The sequence below is a fragment of the Homarus americanus genome, unplaced genomic scaffold (assembly GCF_018991925.1).
Source record: "Homarus americanus isolate GMGI-L3 unplaced genomic scaffold, GMGI_Hamer_2.0 scaffold41246, whole genome shotgun sequence".
Classification (NCBI taxonomy): Eukaryota; Metazoa; Arthropoda; class Malacostraca; order Decapoda; family Nephropidae; genus Homarus; species Homarus americanus.
Window position 1 is genome coordinate 27,486 of NW_024733028.1, and position 20,523 is coordinate 48,008.

Genomic DNA, 20,523 nt, shown 5'->3' on the forward strand with positions numbered 1-20,523 from the left:
GTGGATGAGTGGAACAAGTTACCAAATATCATCATTAACTCGAATACGCTGAATAGCTTCAAACATAGGTTGGGTGGATATATGAGCAATAGGGGTTGGGTGTAAATGGGACTGCCCAGTATGGGCCAATAGGCCCGCTGCAGATTCATCCATTCTTATGTTCTTATGTTCCACCATAGCACTGTAATTCCCCCTCCTACTCTACCCCTCTCACCCCACTCCACCACTCCACTGTAATTCCCCCCTCCCACTCCAGCTCTCCCACAGTAATTGTATGTCAAGTATTAGCGGGAGGAGATGGTCGAGGATTAACTTCTCGCCCTCGGAATAAGAATAATATTATCAAGGAACTCCAAGGACGAGGGGGAGTGTGTTATAAGTCATACTCCAGTGTGTGTGTGTGTGTGTGTCAAAACGATAAATATCCAACAAAAACATCATCATCAACAACAACATCAACAATAACAGGCTATTAACCCATCATCATTAACAACAACAATAACATTAACAACAATAAGAACAACATAAAACATTTTTACCCTCACAAAGTAAACAAGTTAATAATATAAATACAAACAATAACACCACCACTACTCCTACCACCACTACCACCATCAACTACCACCACTACCACCACTACCACCACCACTACCACCCACTGACAAAATAAACAAATAAAATACGAAGAACCAGAACAAATAATCAATGAAACAACAATAAAATAAAATTAAAAAAATAACCATAATTACCAAATTATACATCATAAATAAAGTAACAAAGTCAGGTTGGAGTTGATATTGAGGTAGACGAGAGTAACCCGAGGCAGCGAGTAGGTGTTTTTGTGCGGCTGCCAACACTGTTAATCAATACGGAAATCAATAAGGTGAAGGAGAGTCTGTGAAGGTGTGCTGTGCTGTGCTGGTGAAGGTGTGTCTTGCTGTGTTGTGCTGTGCTGGTGAAGGTGTGTCTTGCTGTGTTGTGCTGTGCTGGTGAAGGTGTGTCTTGCTGTGTTGTGCTGTGCTGGTGAAGGTGTGTCTTGCTGTGTTGTGCTGTGCTGGTGAAGGTGTGCTGTGCTGTGCTGGTGAAGGTGTGTCTTGCTGTGTTGTGCTGTGCTGGTGAGGTGTGTCTTGCTGTGTTGTGCTGTGCTGGTGAAGGTGTGTCTTGCTGTGTTGTGCTGTGCTGGTGAAGGTGTGTCTTGCTGTGTTGTGCTGTGCTGTGAAGGTGTGTCTTGCTGTGTGTGTGCTGTGCTGGTGAAGGTGTGTCTTGCTGTGTTGTGCTGTGCTGGTGAAGGTGTGTCTTGCTGTGTTGTGCTGTGCTGGTGAAGGTGTGTCTTGCTGTGTTGCTGTGCTGGTGAAGGTGTGTCGTGCTGTGTTGTGCTGTGCTGGTGAAGGTGTGTCTTGCTGTGTTGTGCTGTGCTGGTGAAGGTGTGTCTTGCTGTGTTGCTGTGCTGGTGAAGGTGTGCTGTGCTGTGCTGGTGAAGGTGTGTCTTGCTGTGTTGTGCTGTGCTGGTGAAGGTGTGTCTTGCTGTGTTGTGCTGTGCTGGTGAAGGTGTGTCTTGCTGTGTTGTGCTGTGCTGGTGAAGGTGTGTCTTGCTGTGTTGTGCTGTGGTGAAGGTGTGTCTTGCTGTGTTGCTGTGCTGGTGAAGGTGTGTCTTGCTGTGTTGTGCTGTGCTGGGGTGTGTCTTGCTGTGTTGTGCTGTGCTGGTGAAGGTGTGTCTTGCTGTGTTGTGCTGTGCTGGTGAAGTGCTGTGTGGTGAGTGTGTCTTGCTGTGTTGTGCTGTGCTGGTTAAGGTGTGTCTTGCTGTGCTGGTGAAGGTGTGTCTTGCTGTGTTGTGCTGTGCTGGTGAAGGTGTGTCTTGCTGTGTTGTGCTGTGCTGGTGAAGGTGTGTCGTGCTGTGTCGTGCTGTGCTGGTGAAGGTGTGTCGTGCTGTGTTGTGCTGTGCTGGTGAACGTGTGTCTTGCTGTGTTGTGTGCTGTGCTGGTGAAGGTGTGTCGTGCTGTGTCGTGCTGTGCTGGTGAAGGTGTGTCTTGCTGTGTTGTGCTGTGCTGAAGATGTGTCGTGCCGTGTTGTGCTGTGTGTCTTGCTGTGTTGTGCTGTGCTGAAGATGTGTCGTGCCGTGTTGTGCTGTGCTGGTGAACGTGTGTCTTGCTGTGTTGTGCTGTGCTGGTGAAGGTGCGTCTTGCTGTGCTGGTGAAGGTGTGTTGTGCTGTGCTGGTGAAGGTGTGTTGTGCTGTGTCGTGCTGTGCTGGTGAAGGTGTGTCGTGCTTTGTCGTGCTGTGCTGGTGAAGGTGTGTCGTGCTGTGTCGTGCTGTGCTGTGCTGAAGGTGTGTCGTGCTGTGCTGTGCTGGTGAAGGTGTCGTGCTGTGTCGTGCTGTGCTGGTGAAGGTGTCGTGCTGTGCTGTGCTGGTGAAGGTGTGCTGTGCTGGTGAAGGTGTGTCGTGCTGTGTCGTGCTGTGCTGGTGAAGGTGTGTCGTGCTGTGTTGTGCTATGCTGGTGAAGGTGTGTGTGTGTGTCGTGCTGTGCTGGTGAAGGTGTGTCTTGCTGTGTTGTGCTGTGCTGGTGAACGTGTGTTGTGCTGTGCTGGTGAAGGTGTGTCGTGCTGTGCTGGTGAAGGTGTGTCTTGCTGTGTTGTGCTGTGCTGGTGAAGGTGTGTTGTGCTGTGCTGGTGAAGGTGTGTCGTGCTGTGTTGTGCTGTGCTGGTGAAGGTGTGTCGTGCTGTGCTGTGCTGGTGAAGGTGTGTTGTGCTGTGCTGGTGAAGGTGTGTCGTGCTGTGTCGTGCTGTGCTGGTGAAGGTGTGTTGTGCTGTGCTGGTGAACGTGTGTCTTGCTGTGTTGTGCTGTGCCGGTGAAGGTGTGTCGTGCTGTGCTGGTGAAGGTGTGTCGTGCTGTGCTGGTGAAGGTGTGTCGTGCTGTGTTGTGCTGTGCTGGTGAACGTGTGTCGTGCTGTGTCGTGCTGTGCTGGTGAAGGTGTGTCGTGCTGTGCTGGTGAAGTGTGTCGTGCTGTGCTGGTGAACGTGTGTCGTGCTGTGTCGTGCTGTGCTGGTGAAGGTGTGTCGTGCTGTGCTGTGCTGGTGAAGGTGTGTTGTGCTGTGCTGGTGAAGGTGTGTCGTGCTGTGCTGGTGAACGTGTGTCGTGCTGTGTCGTGCTGTGCTGGTGAAGGTGTGTCGTGCTTTGTCGTGCTGTGCTGGTGAAGGTGTGTCGTGCTGTGCTGGTGAAGGTGTGTCGTGCTGTGTCGTGCTGTGCTGGTGAAGGTGTGTCGTGCTGTGCTGGTGAAGGTGTGTCGTGCTGTGCTGGTGAAGGTGTGTCGTGCTGTGAGTGAAGGTGTGTATTCACTACCACCCCCTACCACCACTCATCATTCACCACTATCCATCACTACAAATCACTTATGGAGAGGAGGAGGGAGGGAGGCGCCTAGGTCAAGTCACCATAGGACGGGGAGGGAGGGGGTGGGGGGGAGGGTCTGGTGGCTCGGCTTACGGAGGATGAAGAAAAATATGAACAAGGGAAGAAGGGCGGCCATCTTTCTTGTAGTGAAGTTTACTATTGGCACACCTCGAGTAGTGTAGATCAGTGTTAGTTTACTATTGGTGTCTATTAAGTTACTATTACATTACTGACCTGGACAGAGACTTAATGTGTTATGTTACAGTAATGGCTGGCGGTGGTATGGTGGTAGTGGTGGTAGTGGTGATTGTGGTGATGGTGGTTGTGGTGAAATTGGTGATAGGGCAGTCACCACTACACCTTGGTACACTCACCACTACACCTACACCCCAATACACTGTAATGATCACGAGAGCAGCACAGAAATCCGACACCTTTTCTTAATGATGCATAACATAACTTGACCATGACCAAGCAGAATTCTGTTTCTTCCATTTCAAATTTTAAAGTTTTTTCTCAGGATCTGTAATGACTTTAGTGAGAGATAGAGGACTTAGGTGCTATTATTCTCAGGAAGTCGTAAGTTAGTCTGAGAAAGTCGTAAGTTAGTCTGAGAGTCTTAAGTTAGTCTGAGAAAGTCGTAAGTTAGTCTGAGAGTCTTAAGTTAGTCTGAGAAAGTCGTAAGTTAGTCTGAGAGTCTTAAGTTAGTCTGAGAGTCTTAAGTTAGTCTGAGAGTCTTAAGTTAGTCTGAGAGTCTTAAATTAGTCTGAGAGTCTTAAGTTAGTCTGAGAGTCTTAAGTTAGTCTGAGAGTCTTAAGTTAGTCTGAGAGTCTTAAGTTAGTCTGAGAGTCTTAAATTAGTCTGAGAAAGTCGTAAGTCAGAATGGAGATGACCTAAGGAGAGAGAAACACAATGACGGTGCAGTAAATTAAAATCGACAATTCCCACGGATGTTGCACAAAACTTAACGTGAACTCTCGACTTCCCACTTAAGAGAAAAAGAAAAATATCGTACGAAATTCAGTGAAATTAATGAATCTCGGAAGCTTAAACAGATAAAACTATATTAGCATTTTTATCATTATTTTCTTACGGACTCATAGATATATCGTGAGAGAGAGAGAGAGAGAGAGAGAGAGAGAGAGAGAGAGAGAGAGAGAGACTCACAATGTTGACGGTCTTGGAGCAGAACGTGAAAATATTATCACATCAAAACTCTATTCACTATAAAAACATTGCCTCAAAACTCCTCCTCACCAGGTCACATTTTCAACAATTTTAAAACATCCTGACGAAATACTGTTCTTTTTCGTCTCAACATTTGTTCAACTCGTCTTTTACGACAAGTGACGAATAATTAATCCTTCACAAACTTCTAACTTTCTTTAATCTGAAGTTTGGAAAAGTTCTTATTGGTGTATAAATTTGTAATGGTGTTCAAAGACAGGTTCAATAACGACAGGTATAATGACAGGAGGAAAAAATAAATACTGTCAGTCCCCTGTCTTATCCATGAACTCTGGTAATCGTGAACCTATGAATCCGAGACATTACACAGTGGACCCAACAAGGTGTCATGTGTCGGATTCACTGGTCCAAGCGTCTCACGGGGTTCATGGATGGGAAAGAGACCTCGTCATTAGTTACCTTCCAGCAGCGTTCACCCGTTTCCTCGTCACTGGATGATGATGACTTGTACCCAGGTTATTTTTTCCCCTAAATTGTTAAGCGAGAGAATTTCCCCTATACAACGAAAGGTCCTTAATAATGCCAAGACCGTATCGACCCGCTCATTATAAGGCACAGGATAAAAGTTTAGGGGTAAAATATGATTAAAGTTAACCACAAATGATACAGACACTTATTTTTTTACGTAAGAATATCTCCCGTCAGTAGGAGGGAGGGATGGAGGGAGAGAACGAGGGAGGTAAGGAGGTGAGGAAGGAAGGGAGATAAGGGGGAGGGACAACACAAGCCTCCTGTACGTCCTCCTCGGCGCCCAGCTGCATCGTCAGGAGCCACCACCGCCGCCCACTGATCCCCACTCTATATAAACTTGTGGGCAGCTGGTCGATACCTGATCGCGGCAGGTTAATGACCTCATCTTGTTGACGAGTCTGTGGACCATATCCCCCTCTCCCTCCACCATTACACTCCCTCCCTCCCTCCACCATTACACTCCCTCCCTCCCTCCACCATTACACTCCCTCCCTCCCACCATTACCTCCCCTCTCCTCCACCATTACCTCCACCACTCCCACCATTACACTCCCACCCTCCACATTACACTCCTCCCTCCCTCCCATCACCACCTTACACCCTCTCACCATTACCATACACTCCCCCTCCCTCCACCATTACACCCTCACCATTACCCCCCTCTCCTCCCACCATTACTCCCCTCTCCTTCCACCATTACACTCCTCCCTCCCTCCACCATTACACTCCCTCCCACCCTCCACCATTACTCCCTCCTTCCTTCACCATTACCTCCCTCCTCCCTCCACCATTACACTCTCCACCTCACCATTACCTCCCCTCCCACCCTCCACCATTACCTCCCTCCCTCCTCCTCCACCATTACCTCCTCCCTCCCTCACCATTACACTCCCTCCCATCCTTCCCTTCACCATTACACTCCCTCCATCCTTCCTTCACCATTACTCCTCCCTCCCTCCACCATACTCTCCTCCCATCCCTCCTTCACCATGGTCTTCTCTACATACACCCAGTCACCTTCCTCTTTTATCACCACTTTCCTCTTCCCTTTACGTTTATAGTCATCTCGGTTCTATCTCTTCTCTCTCTCTCCCCCCTCTATCACATTCTGTCTCCCCTCAAGCCCTCACTCCCCCTCAGCCCTCACACCTCTTCCCTTCCTGCCCCTCAAGCCCTCACACCTCTCCCCTCACCTCTCCCCTCAAGCCCTCACACCGCACACCTCTTCCCTTCACACTCCCCTCCAAGCCCTCACACCTCTCCCTTCACCCTCCCCTCCAAGCCTCTCACCCTCCCCTCCAAGCCCCTCCACGCTCCCTCTCCAGCCCTCACCGCGCCCCCACCAAGCCCTCCCTCTCAAGCCCTCACACCGCTCCCCCTCCAAGCCCTCCACCCGCTCCTTCCAGCCCTCACACCTCTTCCCTTCACACGCTCCCCTCCAAGCCCTCCACACACACTCCCCTCCAAGCCTCACCCTCACACAGCTCCTCCCTCCCTCCCCCCTCACAGCCCTCACACCTTCCCCGCCCCTCCAAGCCCTCCACACTCCTCTCCAAACCCTCACACGCTCCCCTCCAAGCCCTCACCTCTTCCCCTCACCGCTCCCCTCAAACCTCACCCACCCCCTCCAAGCTCCCCGCTCATCCAAGCCCTCACACCGCTCCCAAGCCCTTCACACCGCTCCCCCTCCAAGCCCTCACACCGCTCCCACTCCAAGCCCTCACACCGCTCCCTCTCCAAGCCCTCACACCTCTCCCCCTCAGCCCACCACAGCAGGTCTGGTCGTAGTCAACACACCTGCCTTCACCCGCCTTATCTACACCAGTATTCTTTATTCACACGTGTCTCTTGGCTTTGTTTATCTCTTCATCGTAACGTGTGGACCCGGGTTCGATCCTCGGGCAGGGTGAAACTATGGGCAGGTTTCTTTACGCCATTTGCCTCTGTCTACCCAGCAGTAATTGGGAACCTAGATGTTAATCGATTTGTGGATCGTGTTCCGGGGTAATGGTTAGCCAGTGCAGTTGGCGAGTTGTCCGGTCTTCTCGGACTATTCCTGGACACTGGGTCACGCAGCTCGTTAACTCAGGGTGTGGTTGTTGTGTTGGCGACAGCTTCTACACAGGTAAAACCCATAAATTTGACTAACAAATTATACAACCACCAGGGATAACTTTGTCAATACATACATACATACATACAGGGTACATACATACATACAGGGTACATATATACATACAGGATACATATATACATACAGGGTACATATATACATACAGGGTACATACATACATACAGGTACATACACAGGGTACATACATACATACAGGGTACATATATACATACAGGATACATATATACATACAGGGTACATATATACATACAGGGTACATACATACATACACACCCTGCCCTCTCCCCCACCTTCACCTCAGGAAGGAGCGCATAAATTCCCTGCCACTTGTGTGCAGTTTCCTCACCTCAAACTTTCCCACACAATAAATTTCCCCAAAACGTTAATTAGTTTCCCTAAAACCTTCCGGGTCCTACATTATTCCCCCCACATCTTGTGAAATTCCCTGACTAATACTCTTGTGATAGTTTTCATTCCCCAAACCTTACACAATTTACAAACATGAACTCTTACACAACCTTCATACACATACACTTACACAACTAACACTTCTACCAACATACACATTACACATTCCTAAACCATTCCCAAATTCCAATTCCTAGGTCATGTGATTCCCATTCCTAAAAAAAAAACAGTAATGAGCTCACTATAACCCACAATCCTTCACAATTCCTACACCTCATTTGCATATTCTCATGACCTCACTAGGATTACATAGTGATTCGATTTGCGTTCGGATTCCTCTGCAAATATCGAGGTGATGGTGGTGGTGTGAACCCTTGTGAATCATTGTGAACTCTTGTGTACCTTTGTGAACCTTTGTGAATCTTTGTGAATCCTTGTGAATCTTTGTGATATCTTGTGAACCCCTGTGAGTCTTTGCGATATCTTGTGAACCCCTGTGAGAATCTTGTGAACCCCTGTGAACCCTCCGAACCCTTGTGAACCCCTGTGAACCCTTTGAGTCATTGTTTACATTCGGATGTTTCGTTGTTTCATTCGTAAATCTTATCGTCATTATCTCTCGTTTCGATCTTTCCATTATAATGCCAATAGATTCAACTAAACTTTCTACCTGCATAGCCTCTAATAGTGTGTGTGGTATGAGGGGATAAGGGGGTCTTTGTTGATGTGCGTGGCAGACAGACAACTGGAGGAGGAGGAGGAGGAAGCGTTGTTACCTTGCCAACCTGGAGGCGACGGAGGGGAGGACGGAGGAAGAGGGGGAAGGGAGGGAGGAGGGGAAGAGAGGAGGAGGTCTCTGAACTACTGAAGGTGTGATAACAAGTTTTTCCAAGAGGGAGAGCGAGGAAGACTGGATCAAACCACACACACACACAACCTGTTTATCAGCTTTCCGTGACCGCCCCTGCCATATACAGATCACGCCGCTGCCTCCTTCTCCTCCTCCTTCGTCGCCTCCTTCTGTTGACGCCTCCCCATTTACCTCCTTACCTACGCCCATACACGGCCGCTGAGACCTTGCTATTTATCCCTGAGTGAAGATTTGTCGCAACTCTATATTTTGGGGGAAATGGTGGGGTGGGGAGGGAGGGAGGAGGGAGGGAGGGAGGGAGGGAGGAGGAGGGAGGAGGAGGGAGGGAGGGAGGGAGGGAGGGAAGGGAAGGGAAGGAAGACGACATCCTATAGTACTCACCAGGGCCCAGCTCGATGAGGAAGGGCAGTCTGTCAGGCAGGAAGTATGGGTCACGGGGGCGGTGGTGGTCATGGGCGTCTCCTCCTGGCCCACCCCCGCCGCCCGCACCTTTCACCGGCTTCTTCTTCCGCTTGCGGGGGCCGTGATCCGCAGGCCGCCGTCGCACGTGGAACATGATGGATCCTGCAACCAAGAATATCATATTTTGTTAAGTCTGGATATTGAACACCTTAACATGTTAATTAACGTGATATTTATTACACACAGTGGATCACCTGAAGAATAAGCACCCCAGGTTAGGTTAGGATAGGATTAGGTTAGGATAGGGTTAGGATAAGTTAGGATAGTATCAGGGTGGTTAATCTTCAGGTGAAATCAGCTGGGGTGGAGATTCTTCAGGTGTTCCCCCAAAACAGGAATACAATAACAGTACAACAGGTAACATGCTAATTAAAACAGCCACACCTGTACCTGCTTATAACACAACAGGTGAGATAATTACCTGGTAATATGACTTACTGTAACACAACCGGTAATTATGTAAACCTTCATTATGGTTTTTACACACACACACACACACAGTACACTGAGGAATCACATGTAAACAAAACTACCCGCGTTTTTTTTTTAACAACATCATTTAAGAACTTAGTTTGCCTTTATTTATTTCATTTACATATAATTTAGGGATCTTATTTCTGCAGCGATGGAGAAAGAGAAATAAAGATAAATACGTTGTTTTTAGGTTAAATAGGACGGTGTGTGTGTGTGTGTGTGTGTGTGTGTGTGTGTGTGTGTGTGTGTGATGACGAGGACACAAGCTTAAGCCGAGTGTGATGACTCCTGACACGACCACCACACATCACCACACTCACTTATTACATCACACCTGCCTCATAACCAACACACCTGCCTCATAAATAACACACCTGCCTCATAAATAACACACCTGCCTCATAACTAACACACCTGCCTCATAACTAACACACCCTGCCTCATAAATAACACACCTGCCTCATAACCAACACACCTGCCTCATAACCACACCTGCCCCATAACCAACACACCTGCCTCATAACTCCCACACCTGCCTCATAACTAACACAACTGCACACCTGCTCAACACACCTGCCCCTGCACCTGCACCTCTATTAACACACCTGCGCCTCATAACACACCTGCCCCATAACTCCCACACCTGCCTCATACACTCACCTGCATCCAACACACCTGCCTCATACACCTCATAACTACACATAACAACACACACACCTGCCCTGTAACACACCTGTCATAACACACCTGCCTCACCAACACCTGCCTCATAACACACCTGTGTACCTACATCTGCTTAACACACCTGCCTCATCTAACATCTATCTACACACACACCTGCCTCATAACACACCTGTCTCATAACACATCTGCCTCATCTTACATCTACCTCATTACACACCTGTCTCGTTAAATCCATTTATCCAAATATTAACCTCCTCACCTCTCCCTCAGTGACCAGACTCGGCCATCACGCCACGAGTCAATTAACGAGGCGGTAGAGCCAGTCAGATGGATTAACCTAGATTGTCATTTATATGTATTACAAGAGAGGCCACACAATTCCTATTATCGTCTCCTCGTCTCCTTTACACGGAAAATTTTATTACCTTATCATTCACAATTCTGTCGTCGCTATGAGATCAAACACACGGTTAATGGTCAGCAACCCCTGACCCCCCTCTCACCCTCCAAGCTGGTCACTGTCAATACCACTCCAAGCTGGTCACTGTCACTACCCTCCAAGCTGGTCACTGTCACTACCCTCCAAGCTGGTCACTGTCTCCCTCCACCACTCCAAGCTGGTCTTGTCACCACCCTCCAAGCTGGTCACTGTCACCACCCTCCAAGCTGGTCACTGTCACTACCCCTAATTGCTCGCCTCCATCACCATGCTACCTATCAGCCAGTCACCAACCTATCAGCCAATCACCAACCTATCAGCCAATATCCAACCTATCAGCCAGTCACCAACCTATCAGCCAATCACCAACCTATCAGCCAATCACCAACCTATCAGCCAGTCACCAACCTATCAGCCAATCACCAACCTGTCAGCCAATCACCAACCTATCAGCCAATCACCAACCTGTCAGCCAGTCACCAACCTATCAGCCAATCACCAACCTATCAGCCAATCACCAACCTATCAGCCAGTCACCAACCTATCAGTCAATCACCAACCTGTCAGCCAATCACCAACCTGTCAGCCAGCCAACCACCTACCTTGGTGATGTCCACTACAAGACTGACTCACCACTCACCCTCACCAATCAGGTCAACAGTACACCACCAAGTCACCGTCTTAGTGGGAAGTAAGCCGGGGCCAGAGACGACAGGCAGCCGAGTATGGGGCCACTCTGGGGGCTAGTGGAGGTGGTGGGGGCTAGTGGAGGTGGTGGGGCTAGTGTGGAGAATGATCAGGGGGCTGAGTGGAGGTGGTGGGGGCTGAAGTGGAAGTGGTGGGGGAGCTGAGTGGAGGTGGTGGGGCTAGTGAGTGGTGGGGCTGAGTGGAGGTGGTGAGGGGGCTGAAGTGGAGAATGAGTGGGGGCTAGTGGAGAGGTGGGGGCTAGTGTGGAGGTGGTGGGGGCTGGTGGAGGTGGTGGGGAGGCTAGTGGAGGTGGTGGGGGCTAGTGGAGGGTGAGGCTGAATAGTGGTGGGGGCTAGTGAGTGTGGTGGGGCTGGTGGAGGTGTGTGGGGCCCAGTGGAGGTGGTGGGGGAGGCTGAGTGGAGGTGGTGGTCTAGTGAGTGGTGGGGGCTGGTGGAGGTGGTGGGGGCTAGTGTGGAGATGGTGTGTGAGGCTGAGTGGAGGTGGTGGGGAGCTACAGAGATGAAGGGGCTGAGGCTCAGGTGGTGGGGGGCTGAAGTGGAGGTGGGGGCTGAGTGGAGGTGGTGAGACTAAGTGTGGTGAGGGCTGGTGGAGGTGGGGCTGAGTGGAGGACCAGGGCTGAGTGGAGGTGGTGGGGGGGCTGAGTGGAGGTGGGGTGTGGGGGCTGGTGGGTGGTGGGGGCTAGTGGAGGTGGGTGAGAACTGAGTGGAAGTTGTGGGTGTATTAGCCTCTGTCACATTAATATTATATAAATATTGAGCATAAAGCGACATAAACATTTGTTCATTCACACCTCCTTGGGTGGACAGCCCATAAAACTGCAGACTCAACCCTCAGTGTGTTGGGAGGCTGTCCGTGTTGAAGTGTGGGTTACTCTCCAACCACCAGGCACCAGACTCAAGAGAGTACAGCCCAGTTCCCCCAGTTCAGAGCCAGACACGCTACACTAAAGTCGTGTCGTGAGACCAGCTCTCCTGACTTTACCTCTCTCTAATGAAATAAGCTAATTACATGCTAACAGCTAATGCTCATTAGTCTGTCAATACCAAATAATTGTACAGACATTACTACCCAATATAACTAGAAAATCACCACGTGTGATTACATTAAACCAAGGAACAACATATGAAGAGAACAGTACCTGTGTGTCTTGTTTAACTTACAAGCTAAGATAATTACAAGTACAACCCAGGACAGCTGTGACGGTTTAAACTATCAACGACTGTATCAAAGGTCACACAGATTACCTGATATCTCACTCAGTTGCATCAAAGGAACCAGCCAGCGACTACCCTACACTCGTTCAGGGAAGTGTTAACAAGTGAGATGGTTTGATGTCATACCACAGCTAAAACATGGGGGCTGGTGGAAGTTGTGGGGGCTGATGGGTCAAGTGCGAGGAAGCCTAGTGATGTGAAGTAAATTGAGGAGCTGGTATATCTTGGGTCGTGGGGGGGCTGATGTAGGTCGTGAGGGGACGATGTGTATGGAATCGTGGGGCTGATGTAGGTCGTAAAGGGGCTGATTAACCAGGTCGTGGGGGGCTGATGTAGTCGTGGGGGCTGATGTAGATAAGTGAAGGCTGATGTAGGTCGTGGGGGGCTGATGTAAGGTCGTGGGGGCTGATGTAGGTCGTGGGGGGCTGATGTGAGTCGTGGGGGGGCTGATGTAGGTCGTGGGGGACTGATGTAGGTCGTAGAGGGGCTGTTGTTGGAGGTCGTGGGGGGCTGATGGGTCGTGGGGGCTGATGTAGGTCGTGGGGGACTGATGTAGGTCGTTGGGGGGGGCTGATGTAGGTCGTGAGGGCTGATGTAGGTCGTGGGGGGCTGTTGGAGGTCGTGGCGGGGGCTTAATTTGGAGGGTCGTGGGGGCTGATGTAGGTCGTGAGGGGGGGGGGCTGCATTACCTGGCCTCTCTGATAACAACCTCGACCAAGAGTTTTTATTCAAAGTTCGATAAATTAATCCCACCCAAAGGAGCTGTTTACGGTGCTGGCCATCAGAGAAGACAAACAAACAAACAAAAAAACCCAAAAAAAACCAGGAAACAAACAAAAATACATAAACAAGGAAAAAAATATACAAATAAAACAAGGACACAAGCAAACAAACAAAGCAGCAAACAAACAACCACTTAAAAGAAACACAAATCAGATACACGTAAAGACAAATCAAGGTGTATTTTAGTCTATATAAAATATAAGTAACAAGTACAGCATTACATAACCCATACATACACACATACACACATACATACATACATACATACATACACACATACACACATACATACATAAAGCTGTTAGTGGTGTATGTTTCTCGTCATTACCTGTCATGTTAACATCTGACAGGTGATGGGTAAGTGAGTAGGTAGCACACTTGTCTCCCTCCCTCTCACACACCTCTCCCAGGCCCACTCCCTCCCTCCCACAGCTCTACACTCCTTCCTCCTTCTCTCCCTCCCTCTCACACACCTCTCCCAGGCCCACTCCCTCCCTCCCACAGCTCTACACTCCTTCCTCCTTCTCTCCCTCCCTCTCACAGCTCCCCTCCTTCCTCCTTCTCTCCTCCCTCCCACCTCCAGGCCCCTCTGCACTCCCCGCAGCTCTACACTCCTTCCTCCTTCTCTCCTCCTCCCCACACCTCTCAGACCCACCCCTCCTCCACAGCTCTACTCCTCCTCCTTCTCTCCCTCCCTCCCACAGCTCTACCTCCCTTCCTCCTTCTCTCCTCCCTCCCACCCCTCCCTCCCACAGCTCACTCTTCCTCCTTCTCTCCCTCCCCTCCCCTCCTCCACAGCTCTACCTCCTTCCTCCTTCTCTCCCCCCCTCCCCACCCCCTCCCTCCCCCACCCTTCCTCCTTCTCTCCTCCCTCCCTCCCCCAGGCCAACAAAGGACTAAGGATAATTAGAACTACCTTTCACAGGTCGATGATCCTTAAGAGCCAATTTCCTTACCCTGATTAACAGTATAAGCTGATACACCCACCGCCAGGATGAGGGTGGTGACGGATGATGAGGAGAGGATGGAGTGAGAGGTGAGGAGGTGGTGATGGAGGTGAAGAGGAGGAGTGGAGTGATGAGGTGAGGAAACTGGGAGAAGGAAAGGAAGAAAAACCAAGAATGGATAATGGAGGAAGAGGGAGAGATAGAGAGATACCAAGATGAAAATGGCGCACTGATGGGAAGGTGTTGTGTCAATGTCGGTTTGTTCACGGGAGGAAATGATCGCGGTAATGTTAATGGTGCAGGAGAAGGCTGCATGATCTGGGGAGAAGGGAGGAGAGGAGAGAGGAGAGGGGGAGGAGGAGGGAGAAGGGAGGGGGAGGAGATGGAAAAGAAGAGGGCATGGGAAGGGAGAAAGGGAGTAGGAAGAGGACAGACAGATAGACAGACAGAGGGGAAAGGAAATCTTGAATTCAATGATCCTTCAGGAAAGAACTCCGTAAAAAGAAATGGATTTCTTTCCTTTTTGCTAGCGATTCTAATCTCCCCCCCCTCCTCCTCCTCCTAATCTTCCCTCTACCCTCTTCCTCGTCCTCAAAAGACATACACGTTCTCTATCACAGTCGGAGAGAAAGAAATTAATCAAGGAGCAGCCTCTCTCACCTGTACCCTAGTCAGATTAACTCACCTGTTCAGTGATCTTCCCAGAATTCGTTATCTTTCCATTCACGACAATAAGGTCAAATTATATCCCACTCGTCATCTATTAATTAAAAAAAATCACTTATAGGTCAACACACTCTAATTTACTCACACGTCAACGCACTCTAATTAAACAAAATGTCAACACACTCGTCGGCCATCTTGTAGTCCCCACCACCTGTGCTCTATGAACCTCCTTCCCATTACCTGTTTCTCCTTTGCCAAGCAAACATAAACGAGTAGGATTATTCACTTTTTTCTTCACTACAAACTTATTTCACTAACCTAACCTAACCCCTAACCTAACCAAACCAAACCCTAACCTAACCTAACCTAACCTAACCAAACCTAACCTAACCAAACGCTGTCTGGGGACTTTTTCTGGTCATTATCCCAAGATCTGGTATTACTGTACATTGGCTATACTGTATTAATGTACAGGTGTGTGGGTGGGTGTTACAGGTGGGTGGGTGTTGCAGGTGTGTGGGTGCTACAGGTGTGTTGGGTGCTACAGGTGTGTGGGTGCTACAGTGTGTGGGTGCTACAGGTGAGTGGGTGCTGGTGTGTTGCTAAAGGTGTGTCGGTGCTATGGGTGCTCAGATGTGTGGGTTACAGGTGTGGGGTGCTACAGGTGTATGGGTGCTCCAGATGTGGGTGCTACAGGTGCGTGGGTGCTACAGGTGTGTGGGTGCTACAGGTGTGTGGGTGCTACAGGTGTGTGGGTGCTACAGGTGTGTGGGTGCTGGGTGTGCTACAGGTGTGTGGTCCCTTAGCATGAGATTCAATCGCAACTGACTATAACTGGACTCTAGACTCTCAGACCTTGGACTCTACACTCTCAGATCCTGGACTCTCAGATCTTGGACTCTAGACTCTCAGATCCTGAACTCTAGACTCTCAGACCTTGGACTCTAGACTCTCAGATCCTGGACTCTCAGATCTTGGACTCTAGACTCTCAGACCTTGGACTCTAGACTCTCAGATCCTGAACTCTGGACTCTCAGACCTTGGACTCTGAGCCTCAATCCTGGACTCTAAACTCTCCAGACCTTGGACTCTAGACTCTCAGATCCTGAACTCCTAGACTCTCAGATCCTGAACTCTGAGACTGTCAGATCCTGGACTCTCAGATCCTGGACTCTAGACTCTCAGATCCTGAACTCTAGACTCTCAGACCTTGGACTCTAGACTCTCAGATCCTGAACTCTAGACTCTCAGATCCTGAACTCTAGACTGTCAGATCCGACTCTCAGATCCTGGACTCTAGACTCTCAGATCCTGAACTCTAGACTCTCAGATCTTAGAGACTCTCCTGGAGTCCTGTGACTTTCTGGACGTAAGAGAGTCGGCAGGAAGAAGAGCCACAAATGTCAGGGTAGAGCCTCATGGAGTGCCCTCCCTACCCCTTCCTTCTCTCACCCCTCCCCCCGTTCCTCCCTCCTACCCCGTTCCTCTGCCCTCTACCCCGTTCCTCTACCCCCTCCTACCTTTCCCTCACCCCTCCCTACCCACTTCCCTCACCCCTCCTACCCCTTCACCCCCAACTATTGATCTTGACCTTCTCCTCTGTACTCGTATACGACCATGGTGACTTCTACCTCACCTCCAACGTACTCAGGGTTAACTCTTCGTACTCAAGGTTCACTCATCATACTCAAGAGGTTTTAACTCATCGTACTCAAAGGTTTCCACACCTCGCACTCCAAGGGTTTTACTCTCATCGTACTCAAGAGTTACTCAGCATCGTACTCAAGGGTTTAACTCATCGTACTCGGGTTTTAACTCATCGTACTCAAGGGTTTTACTCATCGTACTCAAGGTTTATCTCATCGTACTCAAGGGTTAACTCTTCGTACTCAAGGGTTCCTCATCGTACTCAAGGTTTAACTCATGTACTCAGGTTAACTCCTCGTACTCAAGGGTTTAACTCGTACTCAGGGTTTTACTCATCGTACTCAAAGGTTGCTTTCGCCATTACTCCAAGGGTTTAACTCAACGTACTCAAGGGTTTAACTCATCGTACTCAAGGGTTTAACTTATCGTACTCAAGGTTTAACTCATCGTACTCAAGGGTTTAACTCATCGTACTCAAGGGTTTAACTCAACGTACGCAAGGGTTTAACTCATCGTACTCAGGGTTTTACTCATCGTACTCAAGGGTTTAACTCATCGTACTCAAGTTTAACTCATCGTACTCAAGGGTTTAACTCAACGTACTCAAGGGTTTTTAACTCATCGTACTCAAGGGTTAACTTATCGTACTCAAGTTTAACTCATCGTACTCAAGGGTTTAACTCATCGTACTCAAGGGGTTTAACTCAACGTACTCAAGGTTTAACTCATCGTACTCAAGGGTTTTACTCATCGTACTCAAGGGTTTTACTCATCGACTCAAGGGGTTTTACTCATCGTACTCAAGGGGTTTAAGTCCTCGTACTCAAGGGTTTAACTCATCGTACTCAGGGTTTTACTCATCGTACTCCAAGGGTTTAACTCAACGTACTCAAGGAGTTTAACTCATCGTACTCCAAGGGTTTTACTCATCGTACTCAAGGGGTTTAACTCAACGTACTCAAGGGGTTTAACTCATCGTAGTCAAGGGTTTTACTCATCGTACTCAAGGGGTTCTCATCGTACTCAAGGGGTTTAACTCATCGTACTCAAGGGTTTTACTTATCGTACTAAAGGGTTAACTAATCGTACTAAAGGGTTAACTAATCATCAAGGGTTTAACTCATCGTACTCAAGGGTTTTACTTATCGTACTAAAGGGTTAACTCATCGTACTCTAAGGGGTTTAACTCATCGTACTCAGGGCAAGCCACACCCTTGTCACACTCACAGCAATAGGTGTGCCCCTAATCTAATAATCTACCTGCTCTTAGTCACACCTGTAATTAGATTCGTTAACGATGGAACTACCCAATTACATCAACAATCAATTTCTTTACCTCTATCAAATTGGTCTAATTTTTTTATACATTTTAATTATTTATTTTGCATTTGAATATTTTTGGGGTCATTTTAATTTTTATTTGTATTATTATTTTTATTTTTTTGCATTTTAAATTATTATTTGTTTACATGTATTTCGTGTGTGTGTGTGTGTGTGTGTGTGTGTGTGTGTGTGTGTGTGTGTGTGTGTGTGTGTGTGTGTGTGTGTGTGTGTGTGTGTGTGTGTGTGTGTGTGTGTGTGTGTAATAATAATAATAGAATAATAATAATAATAATAATTAACGGTTTATTGAAGAGCTTGGCAGCCAGAAGGCTGAAAATATACAGTTACATATTTGGGGAATGGGTTACGATTACAAATAATATACAAGTAACTAAGTGACACAAATAAGACATATAATAACTAGATGGATCAGCTCAAACTACAGTTCATTTCAACATAGTGACAGTGTAAGGAGCAGTGTTTACTGGGAGTGAATACACTGATTTATTACAAGTTATTGATAATTTTACAATGGTTGAGACTGGGCTGTTCTTATAGCAATCAGTTCGTGCACGTATGGGCTGGATGCGGTTGTGGTGTCGAACAGCAATTCTCGGGCTAGGGATCTCAGGTGGTAGTAGGAGCCGGTGTGAGGATGGTGTAGAAAGCTCTTACCAAATTTGCAGATGAGGTGTGTGTGTGTGTGTGTGTGTGTGTGTGTGTGTGTGCTGAAGCCAATTGACCAAATAAATGTCGTAGTTTATTAGATCTTACCAGTTAATCTTCCTGACTCCACCCCAAGGCTTCTCTCCTCACCCTCTCTCCCTCACTTACTCCCTCACCCTCAGTCTCTCTCCCTCACCCTCTCCCCTCACCCTCTCTCCCTCACTCCCTCTCCCTCTCCCTCTCCCTCACTCTCTCCCTCACCTCTCTCCCCTCACCCTCTCTCCCTCACCCTCTCTCCCTCACCCTCTCCCTCACCCTCTCCCTCACCCTCTCCTTACCTTCCTCGTTCCCTCACCTCCCCTCCTTCCTACATCCCTTTCCCTTTTTCACTTCACCTCCCTCTCCCTACCTTCCCCTTCCCCTCCTTCTACATTCCCCCACCCCATTTTCCACCTTCCTCCCCTCCCCCCTTCCCCCTCCCCCTTCCTCCCCTCCCCCTTTCTACTGCCCATCCCTCCCCCCCTTCCTCTCCTCCCCCCCCTTTCTACTGCCCATCCTCCCCTCTCCCCTTCACTACCAACAATAATGACATCTCAGGTGTAGTGGGAGAGTACTACTGTGGGAGAGTACTACTGTGGGAAAGTACTACTGTGGAAAGTAGGTAGAGCTGACATGGTTTCAAATATCAGTAGGGCAGCGTCAGCACTAACTAACCACTAACCTATAAATGTCAGGAACATCATGTGTGACGCCGTTCAGACAAGTACAATACACGTTGGTAGCTTTCAACAGGTATGAAATAGGCCTGACTTATTAACACCTATTAAGGGTTCCCCGCGCACCTGTCCACTACTCTCTCGGCTAACCATAAGAGTCAGTTAACGTATTAATAACACCTTTAAAGTATTCTTAAGATACCTTTTCCTTCCATAGTAAATAAATACTTTTTTTTTGTTTTATGTTTATTTACAACTTTTTCACCTGTTATTACAACTATGAGAATACAACAACAAATAAAACAACAACAATTAAAACAACAACAATTGGTACTTGTGACAGCCTTCTCACACGATGATGATGATATAGAGATTAGGTGAAGGTGGCCTGGTGGTGTGGGGAGCCAGGTGGTGGGGGAGCCAGGTGGTGGGGGAGCCAGGTGGTAGGGGAGCTAGGTGGAGCTGGCCAGGTCACCTAACGATCAATATCACTCTTCCTCAAATGTCACGCCATTACCAGATGATATAACCCATCTTCCTGCTGCCCCACTCCACCCACAGTGCTACCCACCTCAGCCCACACTGATACTGTCCACCTCCACCCACCCTGATACTACCCACCTCAGCCCACCCTGATGCTGCCCACCTGAGTTAACAACCTTCTGCCAGCCTGCCCTCTCTACCTGTTGCTTGCCTTAACTAACTTAACTCTGTCTGTCGCCGTCACAATCATGACGTTAGATGACAAACACAGGGAGATGATACTGTGTGTGTGTGTGTGTGTGTGTGTGTGTGTGTGTGTGTGTGTGTGTGTGTGTGTGTGTGTGTGTGTGTGTTCATCATTACTTGTCACACGGGTTTTTTTCTGCCGCCTCACCAGATGTGCTAAGCTAATTCACCTCACCCTTCAGTCAAACCAGAGGTGGTGGAGGAGAGGAGGCGAAAGAGGAGAGGAGAGGAGAGGAGGAAAGAGGAGAGGAGAGGAGAGAGAGGAGGAGAAAGAAGAGGAGGGATGAAATACCAAATCAAAAGAAAAATCAATAAATGATACGTCACAATGGATTAGCAACACCACACACAGACGGACACGGGAGAGAATGGAGGGTGGGACATGGGACACAGGTACACAGGGAAGGGGACACAGCAGGACACAGAGGGAGGACAATGAAAGAAAGGTGAAAGGGTCTGATGTGAGGAGGAAAAGTATTGAAAGCGAAGAAGGAGGAGACGGAGGATGAATAAAGGAGGAGGTGGAAGAGGAAGGAAGGGAAGACTG

At 48.7% G+C, this 20,523-nt stretch overlaps 1 protein-coding gene across 1 annotated transcript in view; it reads right to left on the reverse strand.

The window, feature by feature from the left end:
• The window catches only part of LOC121869231 (afadin-like), a gene marked incomplete at both ends in the record, with an annotated part of 146,929 nt that overhangs the window by 25,678 nt on the left and 100,728 nt on the right, over positions 1-20,523 (reverse strand). Inside the window, 1 exon segment of the mRNA XM_042370471.1 lies at positions 8,900-9,082. Within this exon segment, the coding sequence (XP_042226405.1) occupies positions 8,900-9,082 (183 nt within the window).